This window comes from Anas acuta, chromosome 6, assembly GCF_963932015.1.
Source record: "Anas acuta chromosome 6, bAnaAcu1.1, whole genome shotgun sequence".
Classification (NCBI taxonomy): domain Eukaryota; kingdom Metazoa; phylum Chordata; class Aves; order Anseriformes; family Anatidae; genus Anas; species Anas acuta.
This window is the reverse complement of record NC_088984.1, coordinates 25,269,550-25,296,989: the sequence shown is the minus strand read 5'-3', so window position 1 is coordinate 25,296,989 and position 27,440 is coordinate 25,269,550. Positions and strand designations below refer to the sequence as shown.

At 36.0% G+C, this 27,440-nt stretch overlaps 1 protein-coding gene across 11 annotated transcripts in view; it reads left to right on the top strand.

The window, feature by feature from the left end:
* PDE1A (phosphodiesterase 1A) overlaps positions 1–27,440 on the top strand; it is a 222,140-nt gene that overhangs the window by 95,218 nt on the left and 99,482 nt on the right. The window contains exon 1 of one of the 11 annotated variants that reach the window (XM_068685901.1): positions 9,689–10,288. The exons of the other annotated variants lie outside the window; for them this stretch is intronic. Within the exon in view, the coding sequence (XP_068542002.1) occupies positions 10,236–10,288 (53 nt within the window). The 5' untranslated portion in view covers positions 9,689–10,235. Of the gene's footprint in view, positions 1–9,688; positions 10,289–27,440 lie in introns of those variants that run through there. 11 annotated transcript variants of the gene reach the window in all.

Here is a 27,440-nt window from a genome sequence, read left to right as displayed (position 1 = left end):
TAGTACCTGCCATATAGTCATTAATTATAACATGCTCATTTTGCTTTACATGTTATTTAAATACTCACCCTTGTTATGTAGTTTCTTGATTACATATATGCATAAAGTGAAGCCATTCACTACACCAAACCAGAATATTCTGTGTTATTTTATTTCAAGTGCTTGACTACAGTGAATGTTGTCATCTTGGACATGTTAATTCCAGTTCTAGCTTACTTTGTCAGGATAGTAGCAGAGGAATGTTAGTGAAAGTGTAGATCTCCATGCTTAATTAGAAATTCTGCAACAAGATAATTAAAAATCAGCTAGTTGGCTATTTATATAATTAATTTCAAATTAGTCTCATTATGCTTTACTGCTTGACAATAGTATGTATAAAAAACAGAGGCTTACTGTGCTCATGGCAGTGGTATTTAAAAGCTGTAGAGCATATGTATTTGGTATTAAAGAGAAAAATGTATGCTAAATACTAGCAGAGAGTTGATTTTGCTACTTATAAAAAAGAGATTAAAAATTAATATCAAGTGTCGAACATTTAATAGGTAGGAGCACAAAAACAAATTCTGGTATAAAATACACTTGCCAGAGAAGAAACTGATGTCAAAATAAACACTGTATTGCAGAACTCCATGGGAACTCTTGCTTTGTCAGAGAAAATTGTAAAAAGGAGATAATGAAAGCACACAATATTGTGATGTGTTGACTAAGAGGAACCATGAAGTTCATGGGACTCAAAACAAGAATCTTTGCATCTTTGCATTAATTATTTTCATCTGGTGGTTTAGTTCAAACTGTCAGTTGTGATTCTTATCAGAAAGTACCACATAACACAGTCCAGAATCATAACAATAACACAACTCTGTGTGTTTTCTGACAGCTTGCAGAGAAAAGGCAAGCTGGAATGAGCTTGAAGCAAAACTGTTTGTCCTTGTTTTAGGGGATGAATGGAGCTAAGTGGTAGAATTCTTATAACAACTATGGAATTGGTACCTTTTTGGATGGGGAAAAACACACCTATTCTCCAGCTTAGATTACAAAACATTATCCAGAGATCAGTTTTAGCCTACATTTTATTAAAATAATCTTCCACCTGTTCTTAAGATATTTTTAATTACTAGAAAATATTTTTCTCACTGAGTGTTGTGTTTTAATTTATCATTCAGTAGTGATTCATGAAAAACATTTAAATCTGGCAGTTCCATGAAAGAACTGAAAGAATCTACATAATTCATTAAAATGATGGTCTTTGTTGCTTCTACTTCAGTTTTAAAACTTCAGTGTGAAAAATACCAACTTGTTCTGAGGTCCAGGTACACCTACAAACCATATGTAAGGAAGTTAACAATGCCTTGGTGTGTGCTTTGTCTTCTCAGTCGATAAGGAAAACACTCTGTTCTCTGGAGCTGGCAGCATAGCCCATTACATGTGTGCTAAGTACATATGTAAAATAATTGTATGAGTAATAAAGCCAATTATATTGTACCCACATTTAAGTATCTCAGAATTTAACTAGCAAAATTAATCTGCCTGAACTGAAGGATGAGGCTGACTATTGTATAAAATGAATGCATATTCACATTTTTTTTTTTTTTTTTAGTTTCTGGTTCAAATACAGTTTTGAAGTCATTTTTTCTAAAAAGAGATTTTGAATGTATGAATGTTAGAAGATTTACTGCCATGAAGAAGGGGAAGAGAAAAAAAATCCAGGCAGAGACCTTGTGGGAAACAGTGACTCATCCAGTGTTTATAAAGTGCAATATGTTTGGTACATTTCACATTTGCTAGTCGAGTCCTTTCTATTTTACATTTGCTTGCAAACTTATGACCCTTGAAGAAAAGTGTGAGCACTGAACTACTTTTGAGAACTGCTTTTATTTTGAACCATTATTGGCTAGGTGATATTCTGATTTACCTACTGTAGATTCTCTGACTGTTGAAACTTACCCAAAGGAGTAACAGGTCCTGAAAACAGACTTGCTAGTGAGCCCTTCTTCAGGGTCTTTAGCAGTGATTTCAGGGGAAAATACATTGTATAGTTGTGGAATTCTGCTCACTTTCTCCAACAAGAGGTTGAAGGATTCTCTGTCATTTTTGCACAGAATCTTTTTAAATCAAGTGAGCAGATGCATTTGAAAAGATTTCAAAGATTTATCTAAAATCTAGACCACAATTATTGGGAGAGCTGTGGTCTGTAATTCAGCCATAGTAAGAATTCACTTTACTGGGTTAAGAGAGAGAAATATGTGATATACAGAATCTAAATTTCAACTTTACTTGTTATTTTCCTCTGTAAATGCTAATGCCAAAAACAACCTAATTTTTTTGGGTGTCCTTTAAAGTATTGCTAGAAAAGAGAAACTTCCCACTAGTCTGCCACTAGCACACACACCGGGCACACTTGGACAGATGTCATTACAGTAAACACAGACTTGGGATGTACTGTGTGCTGGGGGGAGATGATGAGCTAGTATATGGAAGAAAATAATATAGGCAATTTATATGTAGAATATGTAGAATAAAGGATATATCTATGTAGTTTTCTTATCTTTGAAATCCAGCAGTCTGTATTGCAAAGGCAGTAATAGAATCTATACAGAAAAAAAAAATCAGATCATTACTGTGTGCATTATGTTTTGTGAATATCTTTCTATTACAAAGATAAGAATGATCAAAATGTTATTATGTTAGAATAATAGATTTCTGAGTCATGCACAAGACATTTTTTGTCTATGGCCGTGTTACATATCTGGGGGTAGAGCTGAACACAGAATTTCTTTATCACTATTTGTAAGACTTTAAAATGATGGATGTCAGATTTCAAGACATCTGCAGGGAAACCATTATTTAAAAGCAATTTTTGCAATCAGACAGCAAAGCTCTGGTATTATTAGTGATGCTAGTTCAAAGAAACAGTTTTGCAAGAAGATATATAATCACCTGTGGAGTTTTTTTGCTGTTGTAACTTCTTTTGTATCTGGTCTATGGATAACGGCAATGTGACCAAAGAGCGAGTAGCTGATAGAAAAGGCACTGTGACATCTCCCAGATACTGCTAATCCTCTAGGGAAATGCATGTGTATATGCATATATATACACAATATATATACAATGCATAGAGACTTCCTAGTCTCTATGTCTCTCAAACTGGATGCCAGAAATCTAATGATGGAAAACCAGAAAATGTCTATAACTGTGTGTAGGCCAGAGTATTTTAACCAATGAAAATGACTGAAATTCCAGAAAGCTAAGAAATAGATAGACTTGGAGACCAAGGCAGTGCAAAATACTTTCAGAATCTGAAATGAAAAAGTTAAATTACCAATGTATCTGAAGCAGAATTACCTGAAAAAAATCTTTTAAAATGTTATTTATTTTTAATGTGCCATTAATCAGAACAGGCCTAAAACTCTTCTAGTTGCCTTGCAATGGTTTCTTTATTATGTATGACTGATTGTTTAACTTGCTTGAAGATCATACTCTGCCACCTACACAGAAATGTAAAACTGGATTTGAATGCGAGTTAAGAATAATAACCTATGCAGTGGAGAGATAGCTATGACAGATTCTTGCATCTTTATTCCAGACTTTCAGGTGATAGCTTCTACTATTGAGAAAATTGTCACAGTCAACTCAGAATTTTTGTAGGTTCTTGAGAACTTCACCAAAGGAATTCAAGGAAAAAACATCCACAGTGTAGCATGTCTCTTCTGATTCTTTTTAGCACAGTCTCTGTGCTATTAAATGGCCATATATTTTCCATGGAGAGCTGCTGTTTAACAGATAAATTCTTTTGGTCATGATCTTGACATTGTCCAATCGCCATTCCTAACATATGCCACAGTTACTCATGTTTTCCTTTTTGTATTATTTTGGAGATTGTTCCAAACTATTTTTGCTATCTTTAAACATTGTACTGAATATTTATACTGTCACATGTATTTAAGACAATAACTTAAAAAAAAAAAAAAGACTTGATATTTTGTAGTCCATCTACTAAGTCCCTTGGCATTTTATGACACTTTTACTCCCTTAAAGAATTACAGTGTGTTAGTCTGAAGTTGCTCTATTGTCTGTTATATGGTTGTCATTATATGTATGCATTTAGAAAACTTATAGCACACCAGTTACAGTGTTTTCCAATAAAATTGAATTTTCATCATCTGTGGCCAACAATAATATTGCACTGGCTCAAAACCAAAAAATGCCATGTTTTGACTTGTGTATCTCAGCACTAATTTAGCATCATATATCCCAAAGGAATTTCTTTTCATTTCCCTTCCTCTCCTTCTCATTTCCCCTCCCCCCCTTCCCTTCCTCTTCACTAAAGATACCAAGTATAACATTCTAGTAATATCAGATAGAATCAAAACAAAATACCTGTGATACTGGTCAGGTATTTCAGAAGAGTTACATTGATCTGGAGAATCAATGTCTTGTGAGACACTGGTATTTGTATTTTTTGGTATTCATTCCCTGGTACTGTTAAATTCCAGTGTCTATTTATAGATAGATGTCTATATATCGTGGGCATCTATATGGATGTATTTGTTTGTATGTTTATCTGTCTATAGGTATGCATTTCATAGCATGTTGCTCAGTCTGAATTCTGGCTCCTGTTCCTCATGCAGAGCTGCAGCATGCACTTCAACAGCTGGTTAGTCTGCTTCTCCTTTGAATTACTATTTTGTTATCTTTTGATCAGAAAAAAAATAATAATAGATGTTTCTTCATTCATGGTCACGTAGGGGATTCTAGACATCATCCTTCTTCATAGTTGTGCAGGATACTTTGTCACTTCAGTTACTTTGAAGATTAATTAGTGCTCCCACCTTAGTGAAATAACAATAGAAATTTGATGTATTACAATTTTCAGTGAACCTGTCCTTTAGTCTAAACTAGCTTCTTAAATGTCTAGTCAATGAAGACAGCAGATGCTATTGACAGACTTTGACAGACACTATTTGATTTTTAAGACATGCTGGATGAGTCACCTGGAGGTGCTCCTGCAGTAGCAGAGAAAGTTGTCTTCTGCAGAAGATGAGTGTCTACATCTGAAGAAAGCCTGAAAAGTGAAGGGACCGGTCAGATACTCCGGGAAAATATCAGGCTGGGACCCAAAGGCTTGTAGAAGATGAGCTTCCTCCCACTAAATGCCAGATCCTGTTTGTGAAGAAAACTTGCGGAGATATTGCAGAAAGGCTTTTCTGTGCAAAAGTACCACAGATTTGCTGAAGGCTTAAGGTGTAGAAAAATATAATAGCAAAAGAGAAGAACTGGGAAGCCTCCTAAACCAAATTACTGTGCTCTAGTCTAAGCAGAAAAGTTTCAGCATGTAAATTAATCTGTGTGATAGCATTTACGTAAGTCTCTGCTCAGTTTGTGTGTGCATATAAACAGGGAAAGCAAGAGAGAATAACACAATTTTATAAATATTCTTACTTATGAGGAGTGAAAAGGGAAGCCAGATCTTAAAGACCTGCATAACTGTTTGCACAGAGCTTTACCACATGCACTACAATAGATCCAGCAATGTTTGCCAACTTTTCTATCTGTACTCTGAATGAGTCACGGTTATCTCCAGTACTCTCTAGTTTTTCAAGCCTGGAGAAGTCATTAGGTTAAGTTTCAGAGTGGGTTTTGCTGACGTCAACACAAAGAAATAAATTGAGGCTGTCCTACACATTTATGTACACAGAGTGCAATCAGCTTAATGCAAACCTCACAGAGCTGTTGAGTGAAAAAGCATTCAGCCTGATCCATGATGGGATGAACTGTGCTGGGGAATATGGGTAGCTATAAGGAGAATGTGGGTAACTATAATTTAGCTCTTAAACCATTATACAAATGCAGTTTTTCTAGGTACTATTCTAAATTAAGCATGATGAGCTTGTGATAAAGTTCAACCTTTTTATGGCAGGCAATCACAGCATCTCCTATAGCATTTAACCAGTGTCTGGGTTACAGTACAGGACATCAGACAGCTGGGCAATTTTATTGGCTCAATAGTGTCAGAATAGGAGAGCTTGCATGTGAACTTGAAGTAGGCAAAAGGGGTGCTGAGAGATATATTCCCCACATCATCACAAAGAACCTGTACCAGCTATTCTGTCTTGCAGAAAGCCTTGGAAAACAGTTTTCCTTAATGATGGGGCAGTGACGGTATAGGTGGATTTCACATCATTCCCTCCAGTTTCTTATGCATGGAGAATATTCTACCTGCCTTTACAGAGTGGATTTAATCCACCAATTATATAAGTACCTAAATGTAAATCCTGTTAGATGATACACAAGATACACTGACTTCCTACTGTAAAACAAACAAACAAACAAACAAACAACAACAACAAAACACAAAAAAAACAAAACTTCATACTTAGTGATTTAATTACTTTACAAACGTCTTAAACAGCTCTTAAACAAACATCTTAAAAGTCTTGGACTGCTGCAAGGTACTATACTAAAAATAAAATAACATTCTGGGCACAAGTCCCATTTTAGATTTTTATATTTCAAACCTGTACATTTCAAAAAGGTAAGCAGAGAAGTATATAGAAGTAAGTTGTCTTCCTTTTTTCTTCACTACTTTTAGTCCATAAAATAAATGGACGCATGAAACTCATCTCTCCACTTGTTCTCTTGCTTTCTCTTGAACAGGGAAGATTTCTGATCCCTTGCTTTATTATGGAAGCAGAACAAAGATTATGGCATGTAATGGATTAAAGCTTTAAATGTCAAACCTCTTAGTTACCATCTTAATTGCCAGCAGAATTGAAATTACAGTAGGAAAAATAATTATATTTCTAGACTTCTGGCAAAGAGCTACAGATCAATAAGAAAAATGTGGCATTAAAACAAGCAGAGTAAAATAGTTCGGGTTCTAGCTCATGTGTAATTTTTTGGATTGAGAAATAGTACTAGACATCAAAACTTAAATGTTGTTACAAATCTTGATGCTGGTGAAGCTCTGTTTTAGTGAGTGGTAAAGTATTATATGCTTTTAGTCCAAAAAGTCTGCTTTCACATGAATACGTGCTTGGGAGATGAAGTAAAAATAGCTTGCATCATTCAGAAAGTACAGTCATTGGTTGCGATGGGCAAACAATAGCAACAATAATGGGAAAATACATTGGAAAACAAACAATTCAGGAGTTTTCTGCTTGAGTTTCATCCAGTGTTGGGAAATTAAATAAGAGTTCTCTAGAGCATCAGTTAAACAGATTTTTACCATTCTAATTACTGCTGAAAGGATTAGTATGAAGCAAGAAAATATGATGAGTATTATCTACAGAGGACTTTAAAAATTGCTGTTGTGTTTTCAAGCAAGATTCTTCCTTATTCTAATAAAAATGCCTTCTTTCAGTGTATCTGGTACGGGTATATCCTTGATTAATATCACTGCAGGATTTTCCAATATTGAAATCCACAAAAAGTTACATGCTGGTGAATTCTATATTCTATATATTGATTTTTCAACTGAACAATGCAGGAGTAATCTTAGTTGGACTGAAGCTTCATACAGGCTAATTAACCTGTCATACCTTTCTTAAATGCATTTTTTGAAGAATTTGTGTGCATACTCATTCAACAAGTAGAACTGATTTCTGAATATTATACGGAAAAATTCTGTGACTTGTTGCTGTGTTGAATGAAAACTCTAAGTGGACAAAAAAAGGTTGTTTGGAAGATGAAAAACAATCCAATTAAAACAAAGTGATGTTGTCATTTAATATTCACATTTTCCTTCCCTGCCTTTTTTTAACAGCTCTCAAATTCCTTGTAGCCGAAGTAATTACACTGCAGGAATTTCAGCTCCCCCAAACAGTACTTTTTTCAGTGCCATGCTTGAATGGAAGTCCCATGAACAACAATGTTCATTGGACTAGGCCCAGAAAAAAATACTGTTAAGATGTATACTGGTTTGGGGACTGGTAAAACTGCTAGATGAAAGGTTGGGGAGTTCAGTGGAAAAACATATTTGGTATAGCACTCACTGAGGATTTTTTTTTCCTTGAAACTCTCAGAAGATATCAAGATCATTACCCTGAGCTACATAAAGTCTCTCGAATAACCTAAGTACAGCAATCCTATGCACATAATGTGAAACAGAAAGCAAAGGGAAATTTCTTTGTGATTTGCAGCTTTCTCTATAGATAGTGAGTGAACACGCTTCAAAAAGCAGCAAATTATTTTGAAAAGCTGAAAGACAGAGCAGGAAAACTGCATGAAAAGAAATGTGAATCTTGGCAGGCAAGAATAAGAAAGATCATGACTACATGAAAGGCTTTAAAAATATTACAGCACTCTGAACACTGCATATTGTTGAAGAAAGATCCTCAGATCCTTCAAGATCCTGGCAAAAATGAACCTGTGATCTGATAAAGATAGTTGTCTTGATGAAGGTGTAATTCTGCCTACTTCTCAAAGGAATAGAAATAAAAAGTGGGGCAGGGTAAAACTGAATCAACAACAAATAGCTGATGATGGCTGTCTGATCATTTTTCCTTTAGATAATTGCTCAGTGGCTGTGTCATGGAAATAGTTCCATGTAGTGTGGGGATCGGTTTCGGGCTAACCAAACTTTGCACTATCATGACGTTCTGTAAGCAACATACATTAGATCTAGGAAGATATTTTACCTCTTTCAGTGGAATCTGTTAATCTAAATTTTCCTATGTGAAAGTGTGTATTACTGGGATATTGGTTATCTCCCTGATTGTTATGTATCATTATTTAATGGAAGTTTTGTGAAATTCATAATTTGTGTATAATGTAGTATGAATTTGCTTAGTTGCATACAGCCTAAGTCACATCTCAATATATTGCCTTTTTTCATTTTTTTTTTCTTCAGACTTAGTGTCCCTCATGCTTAATTTGATAATGCCATTATTATACTCTTAACTGTGTAAATTTACCACTCTTCTGCTCTCTGTCCAACTAATACTGCAGTTGCAAAAGACTCCCAGCCTTCCTGATCCTGCATGTCACATATAAGAAGCATTACCTAGCATATAGTAAGAGCTTTTTGAGAGTTAAGCTGGAAGGAAATGGGGTCACAGGGAAGGAGCCACTGTGGCAGTCCTTTTCCTCTCTGCAAGAGGGGACACGCAGTGTCAGGGTGCCATGCAGCCAGCTGCATGCGGGTGAGTGCTTGCTTTCTGCTCCTCTGGCTGGGTTTCATGTTTCGCATCAAGACCTGTGCCAGCACCACTTTTTTACAGACCCCTTGAGTTGCCTGGGAAATGGCATCTCACCTTAACCACTCGTGACCAGTCCCACAAGAACCACGGTCCTGCTCCTGCCTTGTAGCTTTCGTTACAGCCTGTGTTTGCTGCGGTTGAATTCTTCCTGATTTATGTCAGCGTGATGTCAGAGCAAGCTCTTGACTTTGAATCTCTGTTGAAATCTTATCTTGCAAACAGTAACAGTTTGCTACTGTCACTATCTGAACTTGGTCAGCTTTGTTTTCTTCACTCACATAGCATTGGTTTGTTTTATGTAGTTATGGTTCTACCAGCTACAAACACCATATTCTGCTTCAGCCAACTCTAGGTTATTAGGTTATGAATGCTAAAAATTATGAGCAGTGCTTTAATTTACATAGCTATAGCCACACATCATCCTGAGTGAATAAAAGCCAGATTGTAAAATAATTACAATCTCTTGAAGTGGAGCCAGCCTCACAGACCAGATCCATCCGTCTTCATTAATTTGTATACAGTTCTTTTACCAGAACAAACTTTCTGAAGGTACTCGCATGGGAATGCTGAAACAGCTGCACAACTTTTATTTTGAAGAAAAACAAGTTGAGCCTTGGAACAGTGTGTTTTAAAGAGCGAGGGAGAGAGTGACTCTGCATTTAAGACTTTGACCAGCATGTGTAAGAAGTGCTCTCATGGCTGGAATAATCTAAAACATTTTTACCTGGGTAGCACTTGGCAAAGCTCCCCTTTTTTCCTGCACAGTTGAAAGGAATCCAGTACAATTCTGTGCTTCGATCAACTTGACTCCAGTTTTGCTCAGCCTGCAGGGTCTGCTGGTGCACGGACGTGCCTGTCTTATGTGGCCTCTATGGCCCTTTTCTGCTCAACTGTCAGAAAGAGGGAGGGAGGCTTCCCCCAGAACCAAAATATCGTTCTGTGTGCTCTCTGCAGCACAGTAGCTAAGACCAAGTTTTCTGATTACTCCCTGGTCTTTTTGGAGTTATTTGCTGGAAGAAGTCTTTTTTCCGTCTTTAAATGGATGATTGTGTTACAATCAAGAAAAAGCATCTCCAAAGACCAATCTTTAGGTAAGTGATGCTACCGTTTCTTTGAACTGAAGACATTATGAACTTTCATTCTATTTGTTAGCTTAAAGTTCATATGCGAACACACAAAAAATTGCTCAAGAAAATGAGTTTAATCTTAGAGAGTATTAGATAATTTTGGTGCTCAGATTATAGATTATATTTTTTCTACTTGTACGGGGACTTTGGAGAATTTTTTCTTTCTGTCATCTACATTTTCTAAAGTTTTGTGGGGGATTGCCTTTATTATGAAAGAGGAGCAACATAGCTCTTGAAAACTTTTTTTTTTTTTTTTTTGGTGCGCACATTTTGTTTTCTTTTCCTACAGCTCTGCAGTCCCTCAGTGTATTCTGGAATTATAAAGCTGTTTAAATGTGGAACACAAGTCTTGGTTGGTTTAGTTGACTATGTCTGGATGGCATAGTTTTCGTATTTGAAATGATGCACCTAATAGTGTAAAGTTGCTTGCTTGCTCCTCAGGGCTAGATTTATTTTATTTATCTTTTACTAAAGCATACCCCTTTATTTCCTTTGGCCACTGCTAGCTTCAGACTAGGTGATCTTGCATGGGAAATAATATTTCTCAAACTAGTGAGAGTAAGGTTTCAGTGGCCATAGGATTAAATATACCTCCAATAGTTCATACTTCTGTTTATGGCTAGTGACATCTTCAACAAAACTCCAATTCTTACTGGATGACCAGTAGGATATTGAAACCACAGTGTTTATATGACAAATAAATATAAGATTATAGATGGTCCCAGAGCAGATACAGGTTTGTAATTTATTGGATGGCCACTACTGATGTCATATTTTATGAGATTACAGTAATGGCTGGCATTTCAACTTCAGAGTAAATTCAGGTAGCCATGCCAGGATTATGTTCTGCTACCTGGGGAAAAGTCTTTCAGTAGTGTACAGTTATGGTGCAGAAAGGGAATACAGAGATTAAAAGGTTATTACAGAAATGAAATGGCCTAAGTGCTAACCTTAAGTTGGAAAGTCCTGTGTGGATTTGCTGTGTAATTTATATCAGAAATTAAATGAAATGTATTGCACTTTGCTTTAATAAAGTGTGGCTAAGGCATTATTTTGTAGAAAGCTGTTGACTGAAATTAATAGTTTAGTTCACTATATTTCTGTTTAAACATCAGTAACCATTTTTAAAGGATCAATGATAACTATCCAATAAACTGTAACCTTTAAAAACTTTATTATAAAAGCACATTCTTCACAGTCTTTTGGTGCCATTAGAATTGCGGGCGAAGTGCATATTTCCTGATGTATTCAGAAATCTGCTGTAGCTCATGTAGCGCTGGATAGTTTGCAAAAATTTTCTTAATGGATATCTCCCTAAACTCTCTTGTGGTTGTAAACTTAACTCAATGAAATACAAGAAATTTCAACATTTCTTGCCCAATTCATTCCTGCAAATCAGTTTTAAATACAGAACAGCAACTAACTATTGCTGGCATGCTTAATCCAGAGCAAGAAAACCCCTAATATGGAAAGCCCCCTAAGAGCCCACGGCTCTGCAGTGACTCTTCTGGCAAAAGATCTCTGTTATACTACAGTAAATGCTTAAGAAACATTTCCAAGGTCGAGACCAGCACAATATTTTAGGCAGCTCAAACAGAAAGACAATCTCCGTATGCCATAAAGATCATATCATGTACAGTAAATACAGATGCTATCATAGTACATTAAACAGATGATTTTTTTAAAGTGTGCTCATTTTCCTTCTGACTTTGGAAAATATTCTCCAGTGAAATAGTGTTCTTACACACAAATTGTGAAGATTTAGCCTCAGTGCTTTTAATCCTGTAATATTCTTCCCATGTAAGTAGTATGGTTTTACTGGGTGCAAACATTACATTGAAGTAACTGAACCTGCAGTTCAGATTATATTTTTTCCCACAAAACAAGAAGAAAATATAAAATTGCCCGTATACAAGTGTGTGTGTCCATGTGTGTGTGAGTGTAATCTGTATATACAGGCAACAGTAATTTTAGATGTACACTAAAAAAATCAGGTCTTTCTTGGGAGCTATAGCAGAACTTAAGTACCTATGAGTATCTTCCTTACCAAGGTACATTTACAGTGGATATATACTTTTGTTTGAGTTGCCTTCTCAGTAGCAAAAAAGCCAAACAGACTGAGGATCTATTGTAAATGTTACCTTCCATGTTACTAATTCTTTGTGTGTGTATGATAAGCACTACATTTTCAGATGTGGAAATCAATAATAAAAAAGATATTTCACACTCACACTCCTGTTCTTTTTTTTTTTTTTTTTTTTTGGTAAGTCCTGAATTCATGAAGTAACATGAAGTAATAATATAAAAATGCTGTGAAAGAAGTGTAACTTTTGGTATTTCCAATTTAGTTGTGCTAGGAATTAACTAAAAAATTCATTCAGAAATATAGCTGCGTAAAAAAGCCAAGCTTATGAATCATAAAGAAGTGATTAATAAATCACATCAATTGGATAAAATTTTGTAATTGCATCAGAACCCAACTGCCAGATACTTAGAGATTCCTGCCTTTGTTACTATCAAAAGATCTGCCTGTTATATGCGAAGATACTTCAACAGAGCTCAGATATTTCACAGAGCTTGGATATTCACTGGCTATTTTAATGCTAGCATAAATTGCTGAGGACATTCCATATTTTTATTAAGAACAGCATCTTGAGCATATTTGCTATAACTGGAAATGGTCAAATTAATTCAAACAATAAACAAATCAGCTTTCTCAAAGAATGCAGTGGGAGCTTCATAGCTCTGCAATTTAAAATTGGATTGAATAAAGCCACATAAAATATGGTTTAGGGAACAAATCCTTTCCTGCCAACTGCATAGATTAGATGACATAATAAGTATTTTAGTTTTCAGATTTATGTGATTTCTATTAACATAAGAATCTCCACAATCATTAGTCAATGCTTACACTGAAGCTAATGTTTTTCTGCACTCCAGTCTGCTTTTTGTTGTTTTGTGACTTTGGTCTTCCTTGTCTTCACTGTGAATGGAAGCAAAAGAATCAGAGTGTCATAAGAGAAGCTGTTCTGGTAACTGCCTTAGTTGGATCCAAGAAAACCTGGAATTATTTCAAGAAATCCATGGCCTTTTGAGATTTCCTGATCAACTGTAGCTGGATAATAACAATGAATTTGTCCTTGCTGTGTAACTTTGATTTAATGCATTTTTAAAAATATTAATGCATTAGTTTCAAAATGCCTCTCTTTTCTGTTCTCTGTTTGACACATTTTCTGTGGAAAAATAGGGCTCATGGTGTTCTTTCTCCTGCTTTCGGGAGTGGAAAAACACTTGTTTTCCAACTCTTCAGGGAGCTCTACTGTTATCTTTATTATGGTGTTTGCCTATGAAAGAAGCTTCTTGTACTGTTGCTGTTGTTCCATTATCTTTGTTCACTATATATATGAACATTGTATTAATTGTAATTAACTACACTAGATCTCTGTAACTTTAACTCCTCTTTTACTAAGAAAATGACCTTGTCCAATCCTTTGGTTTCTTACTTCTAGTCATGTAAATAAAAAAGTCTGCTTTGTTATTTTGTTTTATGATAAAATCAGCTTCAAAGACTGGATTCTGAATCTTACTGTAATCCACTTGCAGAAGCTGTTCCAGCATGATTCTTACACCACTGCAGGGCACATAGGTGATGCCAGGTGATGGCTGTGCAATATATTGTATATGTTTACAAAGACCAGGTTTCTACAAAATATTTATACTGCCATCATTTGTGGAATAAGAATAGTCTATACTGGTAACTTTATTTTTCATTTACATGTAGTATAGTAAAATACAGAAACAGCATGTTCTGTGACTTCTAGACATTACAACTTTTTGGCAGACTCTTCTCCTATGGAAAAAATACACTGACAAGTATTTTCTAGCAAAAAAAAATAACCACCATTGTAATGTCCTCTCTTTTCTTTCTTTCTTTTTTTTTTTTTTTTTCCTCTGGAAGCCCAAAATATTCAGGACTTTTCCAAGTACAAGCAAACACCTGCTTATATATAAGGATGGTATTTTTTTCTTAATTGTGATTTATAGTTTACTCTTTTTGCACTATGACTTCAATATAGTATGTACTGAACAGGGATCCTTGTGTTTTACAGGAGCATAAATGGTGCTTGCACCTTCTCAATTAGTGTCCATGGAGTAAGCACAAAATCAGGATATCACATGAAAAGGATGTATCTCAGTGAAAAGGAAATGGTTGTAACAGTAGGCAACCTAGAAATTAGTAGACTTTAAAGCTATATAGTGGTTTAGGAGCTTGTAAAAAATAAATAAATAAATAAAATGATGTTTTCTCTCTTTATTTGTAATGGTCTTCAATGGGTCCAAATTATTATTATCCTTATTCCTTGTGTGTAGAGAATAAGCAGATAAATGGGAAACTTTGCCAGGTTTATATTGAATAGTGAACTACAATTACTACGAATGTACATTATATATCATTATTGCTAGTGATCATTTAATTGTAAATTAATGTAGCATATTAATTTAATGAGTGATAATTTATTCCACTGGTGTAGGAGGAAGGTGGGAAGGGAAGAGAATATGTCATCATCCTTTGCTTCTTACTTTAAAGAAAGGCTGGAATGTAAAAGCACAGTTCCACAAGAAAACCCTGACATCAGTTTGTTTCTTGATTTCCCTTTGCCCTAACAGCAAAGTTTGTTGCACCTTCTGAAAGACTATATATAGTGCATAACCATCTCTTTGGTGATACTGCTGAAGGTATTTTATGCTTACATGCTTGTTTCTGCCTCTTTTGTGTGGCTTTTGTGGTTATATTGATGGGTAAATACCCAAATATTATGTTGTCGTGTATTGGTTTAAACAACAGTTGTTTTTAAATGGTAGTACCTTAAAAGACTTAGAAACTGGAATGAGAAAGAGGTTAATATAAAAAGTAATCAGAAAAAGTGGGCATTGGGAGGAGGATTGAGAGGACAGAAACATCCGCTCTTCCAGCAAAATACACTATATGGTAGAGATATCTCAATCTGGTGATAGCCAAACTAGGAAGTCAGGAGAACTTTTATGGTCATCACAGTAATGATAGTCTAGATTGCTGTTGAAGTGATGGAGAAAAATCCCGGCTGGTTTTGAAAAACAGGTTGTGAAGAAGACTATTTGTTTTGGTACTTTTGACGACAGAAAAAGATTTGGTGGCTTAGAACCATGGATTTTTATTTATTTACTTATTTTTGTACTAAAATACAACTTTTTTGTGTAACTTAAGACAGTTCATTAACAAGAACACGCTCTTTATTTAAGCACTCTGTTCTGTATTGTTGTGTATCCAGTTTTGTTCTGCTCTAAGTTTCACACTCTAAGGAAAATACCATATGAAAAACAGTTTTGCATCATATCTCATGCTTCTTATAAGAGCCTTCCCTTCATTCGTATTAGCTGATTTAACAACAGTTTTGACTGTAGACTTCCAAAGAGAAAACGTTAAGTGAGAATTTATCGGCATTCACTGATCAACATTTTAATCTTTAAAGATTTCTTTTGGTTGGAATTAAAGTGTCATTATTTAGTGCAAGGTTTAAAAGGACATATGCACAAATGTCAGGCTATGCCTCCACTGGGATAAAAAGGAGTCAATTTTTTGGATAGTAGCAGAAGAGCAGCCGCAGATCATGCATTGCTGGTTGCATTTTACAGGAGTTAAAAAGGGAAGAGAGGAACTTCTAGTATCCCTGAAGAAATAGAACTGACAGTACTTCAATAGAACAGTACTTCAAGCAGAGAAAGCAACAGTGCAAGAGAAAGAAGACAGTGAATTATTTTTTTGCATATCCTAAAGAATCAAGAGGATGGGAGGCAGGAAAGAAATTAAATTCTGTTGAGATATGAGGTAGAATTCTGGAATAGGGATTTTTTTTTCCCTATTTTTCTCTGAGTAATCAGAAGTGATAATGTAATTCTTTCTAGGGTGGAATTGACATATTCTGAAGGCAGATTTAAAGAATTAAGCTGTAAGTGTAAGTATTTGGGGTCCTGGCGTTGTGAAAACATTGTATTGGAAATATGTTTCATCAGAGCTAATGCCCCTGTTATGCTGAGTTCTCCACGTGTTTGTGACAAGGCCCAGGAGTGGTGAAGAAGCACTGTAAGTGGCCGCGGTAGACAGACAAGCACTATCCCACACCACAGATTAGCAGAAATATTCAAATCGGTGGGAAAAGGAGTTGTAGCACAAGGTAAGAGTCATTCTTCTGCCTCACAGAACTTGCAGCCCTTGGCATGGTGGGAGACCATTATTTTTACTTCTCCTTTGCATTATCCTTTTCTGGAGAGTCATAGACTAACATTGCCTGGTATAGTTGAAGAATACTTATTCCTGCTTTCCCATGGCATTGGTTCCTACACTTGCCACAGAGTACTTGGTACCCATTTTGTCTCAGTTTAACATCCTTTGTATCCATGTACGAGCGCCTGTGAATGAAAACTGCAGCTCAGCCAGTGCAGCAGCTCTGTGAAGCAAACTTGAAGTGTCCTCTCTTGTATTTTTGAAAAATAAGCAGGTTTTCCATGTGCTAAAAGCAGAGTTTTGAATTTGTTTCTGTGGCAGTCAGAAGGCTGCACTTGAGCATGGCTTGGCACCTGGCTGGGGTCAGGGACCAGGACAGAGGCAGGTCTCTTGCCTCCACGCCTAGGATGGACTAGGATGGGAACTTGCTGTGGAGAGAAGCAGCAGCAAAGAAAGGAAGTGGGCTTCCTTTATGCAGGTTTTAAACAGCTGCTTCTGTCAAACAAGATGAAACAGCTTCCAGCATAATCCTGGCTAGATCACAGGAATCTCATGCCCATCAGTTTTAAAAACAGACTAGGCTGACTTTCTGGGTTTCCAAGCTTCCTGTGTGCACATAAATGCACTTGAAGCAAAAGGAGTCCTGATTTACCCACGAGCAGAACCACATACGATGGGCCTGGTCATTGTATTGTGTTGAGATGTTCATTAGTGTTTGTTCATTAATCTGCCTGGTAATTATCTGCATTAAATATGAGAATGAGAACTGGCTATGTTTTAAACATGTATTTATTTATTTTCCTATTGTATGTTTAGTATATTCGTGTATTCTGTGTGTAGAATATTCTCGCATGTCCTTAAGGTGTTATCAGATAATGTTATTAAAAGTTGATTTCCAAACCAGGAGAGAATAGCAAAGAACAATCCAAGCCAGTACTCTGTTTATTATTGGACATTATGGGAATCTTGGTTTCTGAAATGTTTAATTTTCCATTTAGCCAGCGCTTGCAAACATTCATTTTAATTCTTCAATATTTCATCTTTTAGATAATAGAAAAGCAGATAATAGAAAAAAAAGGAAGCAAACTGTCTGCCCACATAAGAATCATGACTATGATCGTTTACTTTATAAATGCATGTGAAAGTGAAAACGGGATTTGGCAAGGCATTTAAAAGAGTTACATTTTAAGTATTTTTAACTTTTGAAAATGCCTATAGTGCCTATGAGGCAATAATGACAAAGTAAATTAACAAATCCAAAAGAGAGTCTGAGAAACAGTTTACACAAATATTTGGAACTGTTATCCCAAAATATTACCAGGATTCTGCTCTCAAGTGTGATTTTAAAATTGTTTTAAAAATGTGAATTTTGATGACCATGATAAACAGCCATCAAATGCATAGATTGCATTGGTGTAAACCTGTGGTTTTCTGAGCTAAGCTGCTAGTGTACAAAAAGGGACTCAATGGTATGTTCTGTATTAAGAAGTTGGCCATTACGACACTACATTTGAATTAATATAATTTCCTCTCATACTCTTTTCTGGCAATCTTATTTTACTCACAGCTTGAAAACCTGAGATTCAGCAGGAGGTAGTGGAGAATACGAAGGGTTCATGTGCAATACAGGACCGTCTATAGATGCTAACTTGGCTAATGCAAGCAGTTCAGTTACTCTATAGTCATATATAGTCACCTTAACTCATATACATGAGCTTGCACGTAGTCGTAACTCAAACCAAAAATGGTTGGGGAATGACATAGGAAACTGTACAAGTGGGAGGATCAAGGCAGGTGTGAGCAAGTGAGGATATGAATTTCATTCTCCTACTTCCATGCACCTTGCAATGGAGGTTTCTGCAGTGCTGTGTGTGCCTGTTGTGCTGGTGCACGCTGCTGAGGTGCTTCAAGGTCACCTGGTGGCTGCATGGTGACTTCTGTCAGCATCAAACTCGGTTTTGAGTGTGGCTTTAGCCACTCCAAGATGTCTCTTTGCTGCCTCAAATTTCTGTACTTTCCTTACACCTCTTTTAAGCTGACTCCTTTTTTATTTCAGAAGTCTCTCCATAATTCCCTGGTGAATTCCTGTGGCTGATGGTCATCTTCCTCTTTGACTTAAACAGTTTTGTGAAAACATACTTTCAGAGAGTTTCCTCCATCCCATCCACACACACTACTTTTGCTCCTACTGTTATCCAGCTTTTTTCTTTCTCTCTCTTATTTATTTATTTATTTATTTATTTTGGCCAAAGACAGACACTGCAGACACCTACACAGATGCAGATGAAGTGTTAGGAGTTTAAAGATAGGATGTCAGCACTAGAATTGAGCTTGATGGTTGGGTTGAATGTATAAGGAAGCAAAGGATCAAATTTGAGTAGGAAGTGTCACAAAGACCTACTAGTGGGAAGAGTCTGTTATTGTTCAGAGGAAAAAATACATACAAAGATGAGGAGGAAAAAGGAGAGAGAAAATCCACAAGTATGTAGCTACTGGTAAGGCTACATAAGGGATGGAAAATAATGGATTAAAAAAATCCAAAACTGGAGATCATTTATGATTTAAAGAGTGGCTTTAGTGGCAGAAGTACACTGAGAAGTTGGATAAGAGTTTGTGGAATTGAGAAAGAGAATGGTTGATGAGAATGGGTGATAAGAAGCTGTGCAGAGATGATATGAAGCAAAAAAAGAAAAAAAAAGTGGATAATAAATTGAAGGCAAAATTAAAAGAGAAAGAGAATGAGTAATGTAGAATATAAAGAGTGATGTGGAAATGCAAAGACAAGCAGGTGGTGAGCTGACAAAGAAATTAATGAGAGTATGGTCATTTGCAGTTTTACATGCTTACTCATCCCTAATATACCAGAACATAATTGTGTTAAATTACTCCATGTTATCTGTAGGTAGACTACCGATAGTGACTCTGGTGAAATACATTTAATACTTAATATTGTCTTGATAGGCTGGTTGGGATACTGCTAGTGAGCTGTTTTGTACTACTTCTAGGAAAACTTTTCCAGTGATGAATTCAGGAGACATTACAACAAGATTAGTAGTTAAGTCATTTTCCAACTGGCATGAGTGAACTTTGTAATGTTTCTCATTAATATTGTTAAAAGTGTCTGATTGTATAAAGTACTTCAAGGAAATAGTGATGTGAAAAATCCACTTAGGAAGCAGATCCTATTTTTTTTTTCTTTTTTTTTTTCAGTTTGCAAAAATTAAGTGAACGATTTCCTGATCGCCAGAAAAGCTGACACACAGCTTTCCTCCAGGCCTGCAACTAGTTTTTAAACATTGCCTGACATAGAGAAATTAAGTCAGCTTGATTCCTCTGTATTGCTATTCTGATTGTTGGAGCTCTAAGGTTTTCAGTCTACATTCGGAGCTTAAAGCATGCAGCTGTAACCACACCATGGTGGTTGTTATACACTTTATGGGTAAACATCTGTATTTTTGGAGTAAATTAGTTTGGTCTCCTGTTAGCAGTAAAGAAGATACATTTTGTGCTGAGCTGATCTATCTTAACTTATTAATCGCCTTACTTTAGGCAATCCATTTTTCAGCACCAGAATAATAGGTCTTGCTAACCTCTCATTTGAAATGTAATGATGTCTACTCGAGGCTTTGGATACACATTAACTGGAACATTTGTATTATGCAAACCAAGTAAAATGCATTGGTGTAAAACTAATGTATTGCACTAACCTTCACTGTTGATAATGGACAATTAAAAGAAATTGTTTAAACATTTCTGTGAACCAGAATTAATAGCTTCCTTAATGATGGAGAAAGGATTTCAATGCTATAACGACATGGCTCATAAAAATTAAAATTTAAATAAACAAGCATTATACTTGACTAATGGGGGTGGTATTTCTAAATAATTAACAGAATTTTCTTGTTGTTTTGAACAGCAACAACCAAAAGCAACAACAACCAAATCCGCATAAAAATGCATATAGATTTTAAACAATGTTCAGCAAGGCTTATCTAGTAAGAATGATTGCCCCTTCAGGGACCCAATTAAAATGTACTGTTATGTTACCAGATCTCCCTATTTACATTCCATTCTCCTGCAATGTAAAACAAAACAAAACAACAAAAACAAACAAGCAAACAACAAACAAAAACAAAAACAAAACACAACCAGCCAAACAAACAGAAAAACAAACAAAAAAAAACAACAACCAACCAACCAAAAAACCAAACACCTTTAATGATTCTATTACCTAATGTACCACACTACATGAAGCTTTTCCAAGGAATCCAGAAGAGTATTCCTTAGCCCAGCCTGAACTCCATCCTGCTACTGGCTGCTTCCATGACAGGACGAAGCTTCCTTGTATGTTCTCTCAATGTATGTGCACTACAGTGAGATCTGCAGGAAAAAAATGCCCAAAGCTATTGAAAAGATTGCTTCTTTCTCTTCTCAGTATATGGAGGAATACTTTGTCATCAGCTTCTTATTAGTAACTTTTTTCCGTGTTTACCTTTCTGGCTTTCAGTCTTCTCTTTGATCGGCAAAACGAATCCACTTCAGTATTTCTCTTCAGGTGAATTTGCCTTAATTTCTGGGTTTTATTGTTTCCTTTTCCTTTGTGGTATGTCTACAGCTTTCTTCAAAGTATAATTCCTCCAAATGGACAGATTATTCCAGTAAAAAATTATATAGGTGTTAGTTGGGAGAAAAATGAATGTGTCTCAAAATCCAAGCAACTCTCTTTTATATCACCAAGACTTGCTTTTTTTATGCTATTATCCCTTCTTAGTCATGATATCATTCCCAAGATAATTTCCGTATCATTTTTGGTGTTCCTGCTGCCTCATCAAGTGTTTCCATCTCCTTTCTACAGCATTTTTCAATTGTCTCTATTAAATGTTATTTCATGTCTTTGAATGAAGAATGTCTTTGAATGAATTTTTTATCTAACCTCCTAGGTACTTGCAACTTCACCCATTCTGGTCATGTTCACAAGCTCTTATCACTGAGCTTTATGACTCTATCCAAGAGAATATGCAGTTGATTTGAGCTGGTATCTTATGATACCACTTGAATGGTGCTCTTTCTGTGGCAGTGAACTATTCCTAATTGTTTATTCAACCAGTCTTATCCTCATTTTAGGTAATTTCATCAAAATTATATTTCCTTACTTTCTTTATGAGAATGTCTCATTAGGACAGCAGGAAAGACTTTATTAAGTCATTATATTACAAATACACTTCCTTCTTACACACTAGACCAGTTAGTCTGGCAAAGAAGAAAATTAAAGAGATTTGACAGGATTTGCTTAGTACAAGTTAGCTTTGGCTATATTTTATTACTTTTTTAAACATGTATGATCCTTTAAAATGTTTTATTAACTATGTGATCTTTTTCTCTCTGTGAATCTCAGTTAAAAATGAGTTCTTGTTTCATTATCTTTGTGTGCTTTTGGCAATTTCTGTTCTTCCTCATCTTGGTAATTTTCTGTAAATTTGCTTCATTATTTGCTCCCTGTTGTCATTTAATAAAGATACCTTTTAGCAAAGGCCCTATATTTATTTCTTATCTTTTGGGGCCATTAGCTTCAGCTGGAAGTAAGCGTTAGGACTCTTGCTGTGCCACTGATCACTTTGCTGCTATGAGGATTGTGTCTGTCAGTGCCACCAGTAACTATGGATGAGCAGCATCAAGAACAAAATTGATCATGTGCCCCAGGCAGAATGGTTTTTGACCACTGACTTGCACAGGCTCCTCCTAGCAGAAGAGTGAGGCGTGAATTCTTCTCTCACCAGTGGGAATCACTCCTCTTGATGTCAGATTTGGGATCTTGGTGGATAGAGGGCTTGCAGTAAGGGTAGAGCACAGCCATGTGAGTACACAGTGGCCAGTCTTCTTATACAGTTGCTGATGTAACTGCATTCTTCCCTTTTAGCTGATTTCCTCAGTCCTGGATGTGTCTATGTTGAAGAAGTCCTTTGTTTGTGAAAATTTCACACTTAAACCATGCTATCCCACAGCTTTCCTGAAGTATGGAGGTACTTCTTTGGCAGACATCCCAGAGTGGGTGATGTTTCTGTCCAGTTTTCATTGGTGGGTATGCAGTCTGGTTATCAGGACTAGCGTGGATATCCCCAGTGTCAAGATTGTTTTGTGGGCCAAGACTTACTAGATGCAGACTAACGAAGAGATAGTGGTGTTGACATCATTTTGTTTTCCACATGCTCTAATTCTTCCCCTTTGTACAATCTGAAATAAGAAGTGAAAGACCTACTTGTGTGACTACTGTCAATAGGTAAATTTAGCAGGTAAGCTAAATGTCTCCCAGCATCCAAACATCAAGACCAAAGTAACATCTTACCATACATTACATTGCACATCACAAACTGGTATATGTTAATTCTAGCCTATTGGGTGGAAAAGCTAGATCAGGACTGAGTATAAGCAGAAAGGGAGAACCAGGCCTCTAGTTAAAAAGCTATGTTTTTAAAGTGTGGTCTTTACTGTGCTTTAGCTATTAGGTGTCACCTCCCAGAGGAAGCATCTTAGCAGCAGCTTCTTGTTTGTTTTCAGTGCAGTCAAAGAAATTAGAAATTTAAATAATTGCCAAAGGAGGTTGAATTTAATCAGTTTGACTTGAACTGAAAGAACTGCTTACATGGGCAAAAAAGCTGTGAGTCACCACCTCTTGTTTAAAAGCAGAAAAGGACTCCAAGTAAGCTTTACATTGAACAAACGCACTGAACACATTTTTTAATCTATTGTGCTGGTAAGTAAGATGTGATCAAATTCAGGGGTAAAACAAAATGTATTAACCATCCTGAAGACGCTCTAGAGGTGTCCAGTTTAATTTCTTTTATGAAATAGGTAAAATCCAAACAGTAAGCAAACAACAAGGATAACATACCTCACAAATTCCTCATGTTTAAATGGCTCAAGGTACTGATAACCAGCGTAGATAAGTTTAAAAGTACACCTACTGTTCTACAAATGCTCATTTACAGCAATAGTTTTCTTTCTCATGCAATACACTCTCCTGATTTTGTACAGTGAATATTCACAGAGCAAAGTGTGAGTGGATAAATTGGATTGCTATCATCGCTGTCCTAAGATGTTGTATGGATCCTGAAGACATTCACTAATGTGGTACTTCTTAGGCTGCAGCACAGATGTTTGAAACTTCCATGCAAAGCACCCTCCTGAGACTGCCAAATATGCATTTATAGAATCTTGCAGACTGGTTTGGTAAAAGGGATTGATTTCATTATATCCATATTTTTTCCTGACTACCCTTTGATGGTGTTTCTTTACTAAGTAAAGATGTGATCCTGCAAATAATTGTGCCCATGGGTAGTCATTATGAGAGGTCTAATGAAATAAGTGAGACTGCACATAAGAAAACACTGTATTTGACAGTTAGGGTTTCACAGTACTAGCCCATAGAAGATGAACAGCCTACCCAACACTGATTTGGATTAAACGGAGTCTTACTTTTAATCCAATTCTTCTACTAATTAAAAGTAAAACATTAAGACTTCTGCTGCATACGGAATGATTTTCAAATTACATGTGCAGAAAAAAGGATCATATTTGTAAGAAATCATAATGCAAAGAAAATTTAAACAACCTGGACATAATTGTAAATTTTTCTGTTTAAGGGAAAGTAGTCAAAAGTTTGTCCAAAGGAGGGCTATGAAGATGGTGAAGGGTCTAGAGAGCAAGACATATGAGGAGTTGTTGAAGTCACTGGGTTTGTTCAGCCCGGGGCAGAGCAGGCTGAGGAGAGGCCTCACAGTGGCCTTCAGCTTCCTCATGAGGGGAGTGGAGGGGCATGCGCTGAGCTCTGCTCTCTGGGGACAGCGACAGGACCTGAGGGAATGGCATGGAGCTGGGACGGGGAGGAGTCAGGCTGGGGGTTAGGGAAAGGTTCTGCACCCAGAGGGTGGTCGGGCACTGGGACAGGCTCCTCAGGGCAGTGGTCACAGCACTAGGCGTGCCAGAGTTCAAGGATCATTTGGACAATGCTCTCAGATCCGTGGTCTGGTTTTGAGGTGGTCCTGTGTGGAGTCAGGAGTTGGATTCGACAATCCTTGTGGCTCCCTTCCAACTCAGGATATTCCACAATTCTGTGATTCTATGAGAAGTTTGAGTAAATGTGATATAGAGAACTACTGTTGATTGAATTATTATAATAGTTAAAACTATTATTTTAATTTTAAAGCTCTATTATGTTACTTTACAGAACCCTTAGTCCACCTGCTGAGTTATACATCTGTCAGGATTAATGCTGTTCTGCATGAAGACCAATTGAGAAATAGTCTGTACCATATTGTGAATGTTATCTTTATAATTTACATAATACAGTATTTCAATATCAGATGATATATTGCAGAAGGAAACTGAATATTACAATCTCATAATATGCAGGAAATTGAAAAAATGGAAAATGGCTTTAGAGATTGTTGACTGCTCCAAGTATAAGAATCAGTTATTTCAGAACATTCTTTACATAGTAATTTGCAGTGAAAAAAGCAGACAAATGACAGGAATGGCTTAATGATCATATATTCATTTCTTTACTATTTCTAATTAAATACTAGTCTTGTTTTAATTTATACATTAATGGGTTTTTATACCAAGAAAAGATTACTGTATTTACCTGTATTGCCTTTACACTTAGCAGTGTGCATATAGTTACTCAGAACAATTCTCTGCTACAAATTCATTTGCATTTGTTAAATAAATCAGATATTCCAGAAAAACATAAAGGTAAAATGATCAGTGATAGAAATTCTACCACACCTTTTTGTAAATTGTTTTAATGCTTAATGGCTTTCATTGTTAAGGTATCTCTAGTGTTATTTTCTCAAATTTAAACTTCATTTTATCACCCTTCCATAAACTTGCTGGATTGCTGGATTGAAGTACTTATATATATATATATATATATATATATATATATATATATCCCTTTCTGAGATGTTGTAAATTCTGTCCTAGGAACTCTAAATTGGCTCAATTTTTATTTATATAGTTTAAACTCCAAATATTTTACTGTAAAACATCCATTCCCTTATATTCATTGCTTTTCTCTCCAGTTTTATATCCAGATTTCTAAATCTTCCTTGAATTATGAACATGTGGTTGGACTGCAGTATTACAGTGCTGATCCCACCAGTACTAAGTGCAGAGGTATATCACTTCTATGTCTACTTAAGATTCCCTTGTTAAGCATCTCAATCTGGAATTTACTCTTTTTTGCTATAATACTAAAATAACTCATGTTTGGCTGCTTATCCTTTATGATACGTGCGTACATGTATATGTACCTGTTTATTTAAGAGCTCAACAAAAATGGTGAGATTTATGAGATTCAGTTACTCAAACAAAATGAAACAAATATCACTTAGTTCAAAATGAACTATTTATCCTGAAATAAAATCACAGTCTGTGGATCAGAAGGTATTTTGGGCTTGGCTTCATAGTCTCTTCTTTTTATATTTTACCACTTTGTATTAAATATCCACTAGGATAAAAACCAATTCAAATTTTATGACTCATGGGCTAATGTCTTTATCACTGAGCTAAATAACTACATTTTAACTTAGCTCAATGACTACCATTTAAATTATGTGAATCTTTTTGTCAGGTTTTAGTAATTAAAATCACAATTAAAATTAATTTATTAGTTAAAAACAAATACAAATGTATCAATGTATAATTCTAACTAAACTTATTTATTAACCAGCCTTCTAACAGTATGTGACACAGAACAGAGCTTTGTTACACATAGTGTTATTGGACTCTCCTATGTAGTTTTAGTGCCTGCCTTGGCACTCTCCAAAGGATCTAGATTTCATCAAAATGCTGTACCATTTTCAAAAGAAATAATCTTCTTCCTCATCAGATTTTCAAGGCAACAGAGAGACTTTATACTCCAAAACACATGGATCTTGTGTCTCTGTAGTTCCCTACACCAGACATTCTTAATTTCCTCCTTACAGGGATCCTTCTGCCTGGGCCTCAGCTCCTCAAGTGATACCTCTTTTTGAGATTCCACCATGGGGTATCTCAAAACTCCATAAGGTTTCACCACAAAGACCATGAAAGATATATTTATTCCTCCTATTGCTCAGACTGTTACTGATCTGGTTCCCTTGGAAGAGAATTTTCAGGAGGAGGAATAGCAGATGCCAGTATATTTGTCATCACCAGCCAAGCCAGACATCCTTTAATCATGCTCTTTTATCCCAGATGATTACAAATCCTTCCAAGATCTTATGAGAAAAGTTGCCTGACATCTATGTGGAAGCAATCCAGGAAAATCCTTACAGTGTTGAATGTATTGCACACATCTGTGCCTAGATGGATGGCTTTACCCATCAATGAAGAATTGTTGGACATGGCCAAATTCCTTTGGCAAGCAACAGATCCTTTACCGCCAGTCTCCAAGAAAGTAGATTGCCATTAGTTTGTGCCTTCATGTGAGCAGTTCTTTACTTGCCTCTGCTGGACTTTCTGCTGTTACAAGCAGTGAGCAAAAAGTCTGAACAGCAGTAGCTTTAATCTCTTTCATATGTAAAAGTCCAGCTGTGATTTTTCTATACACTGCAACATAGAATTCCTGGACCCCCTTTACAGACTAATTTCATTAGGGCCTGAGGAAATTTTAAGATCTTAATTAACGATGCTCAGCTTATAAACAGAACATCACTGAAGGCACTTTGTGCTGATTCAGTATTTTCTCACATCCATTGTAACAAGCATCAGTCATTCATCAGTGTTAGAGAGCATTCTTTAAGGGTTACAGTTTTTTACTAAAAAAATAAAAATAAAGCTTTATAATTTAGCCTAAGGATTTTCATATAATGA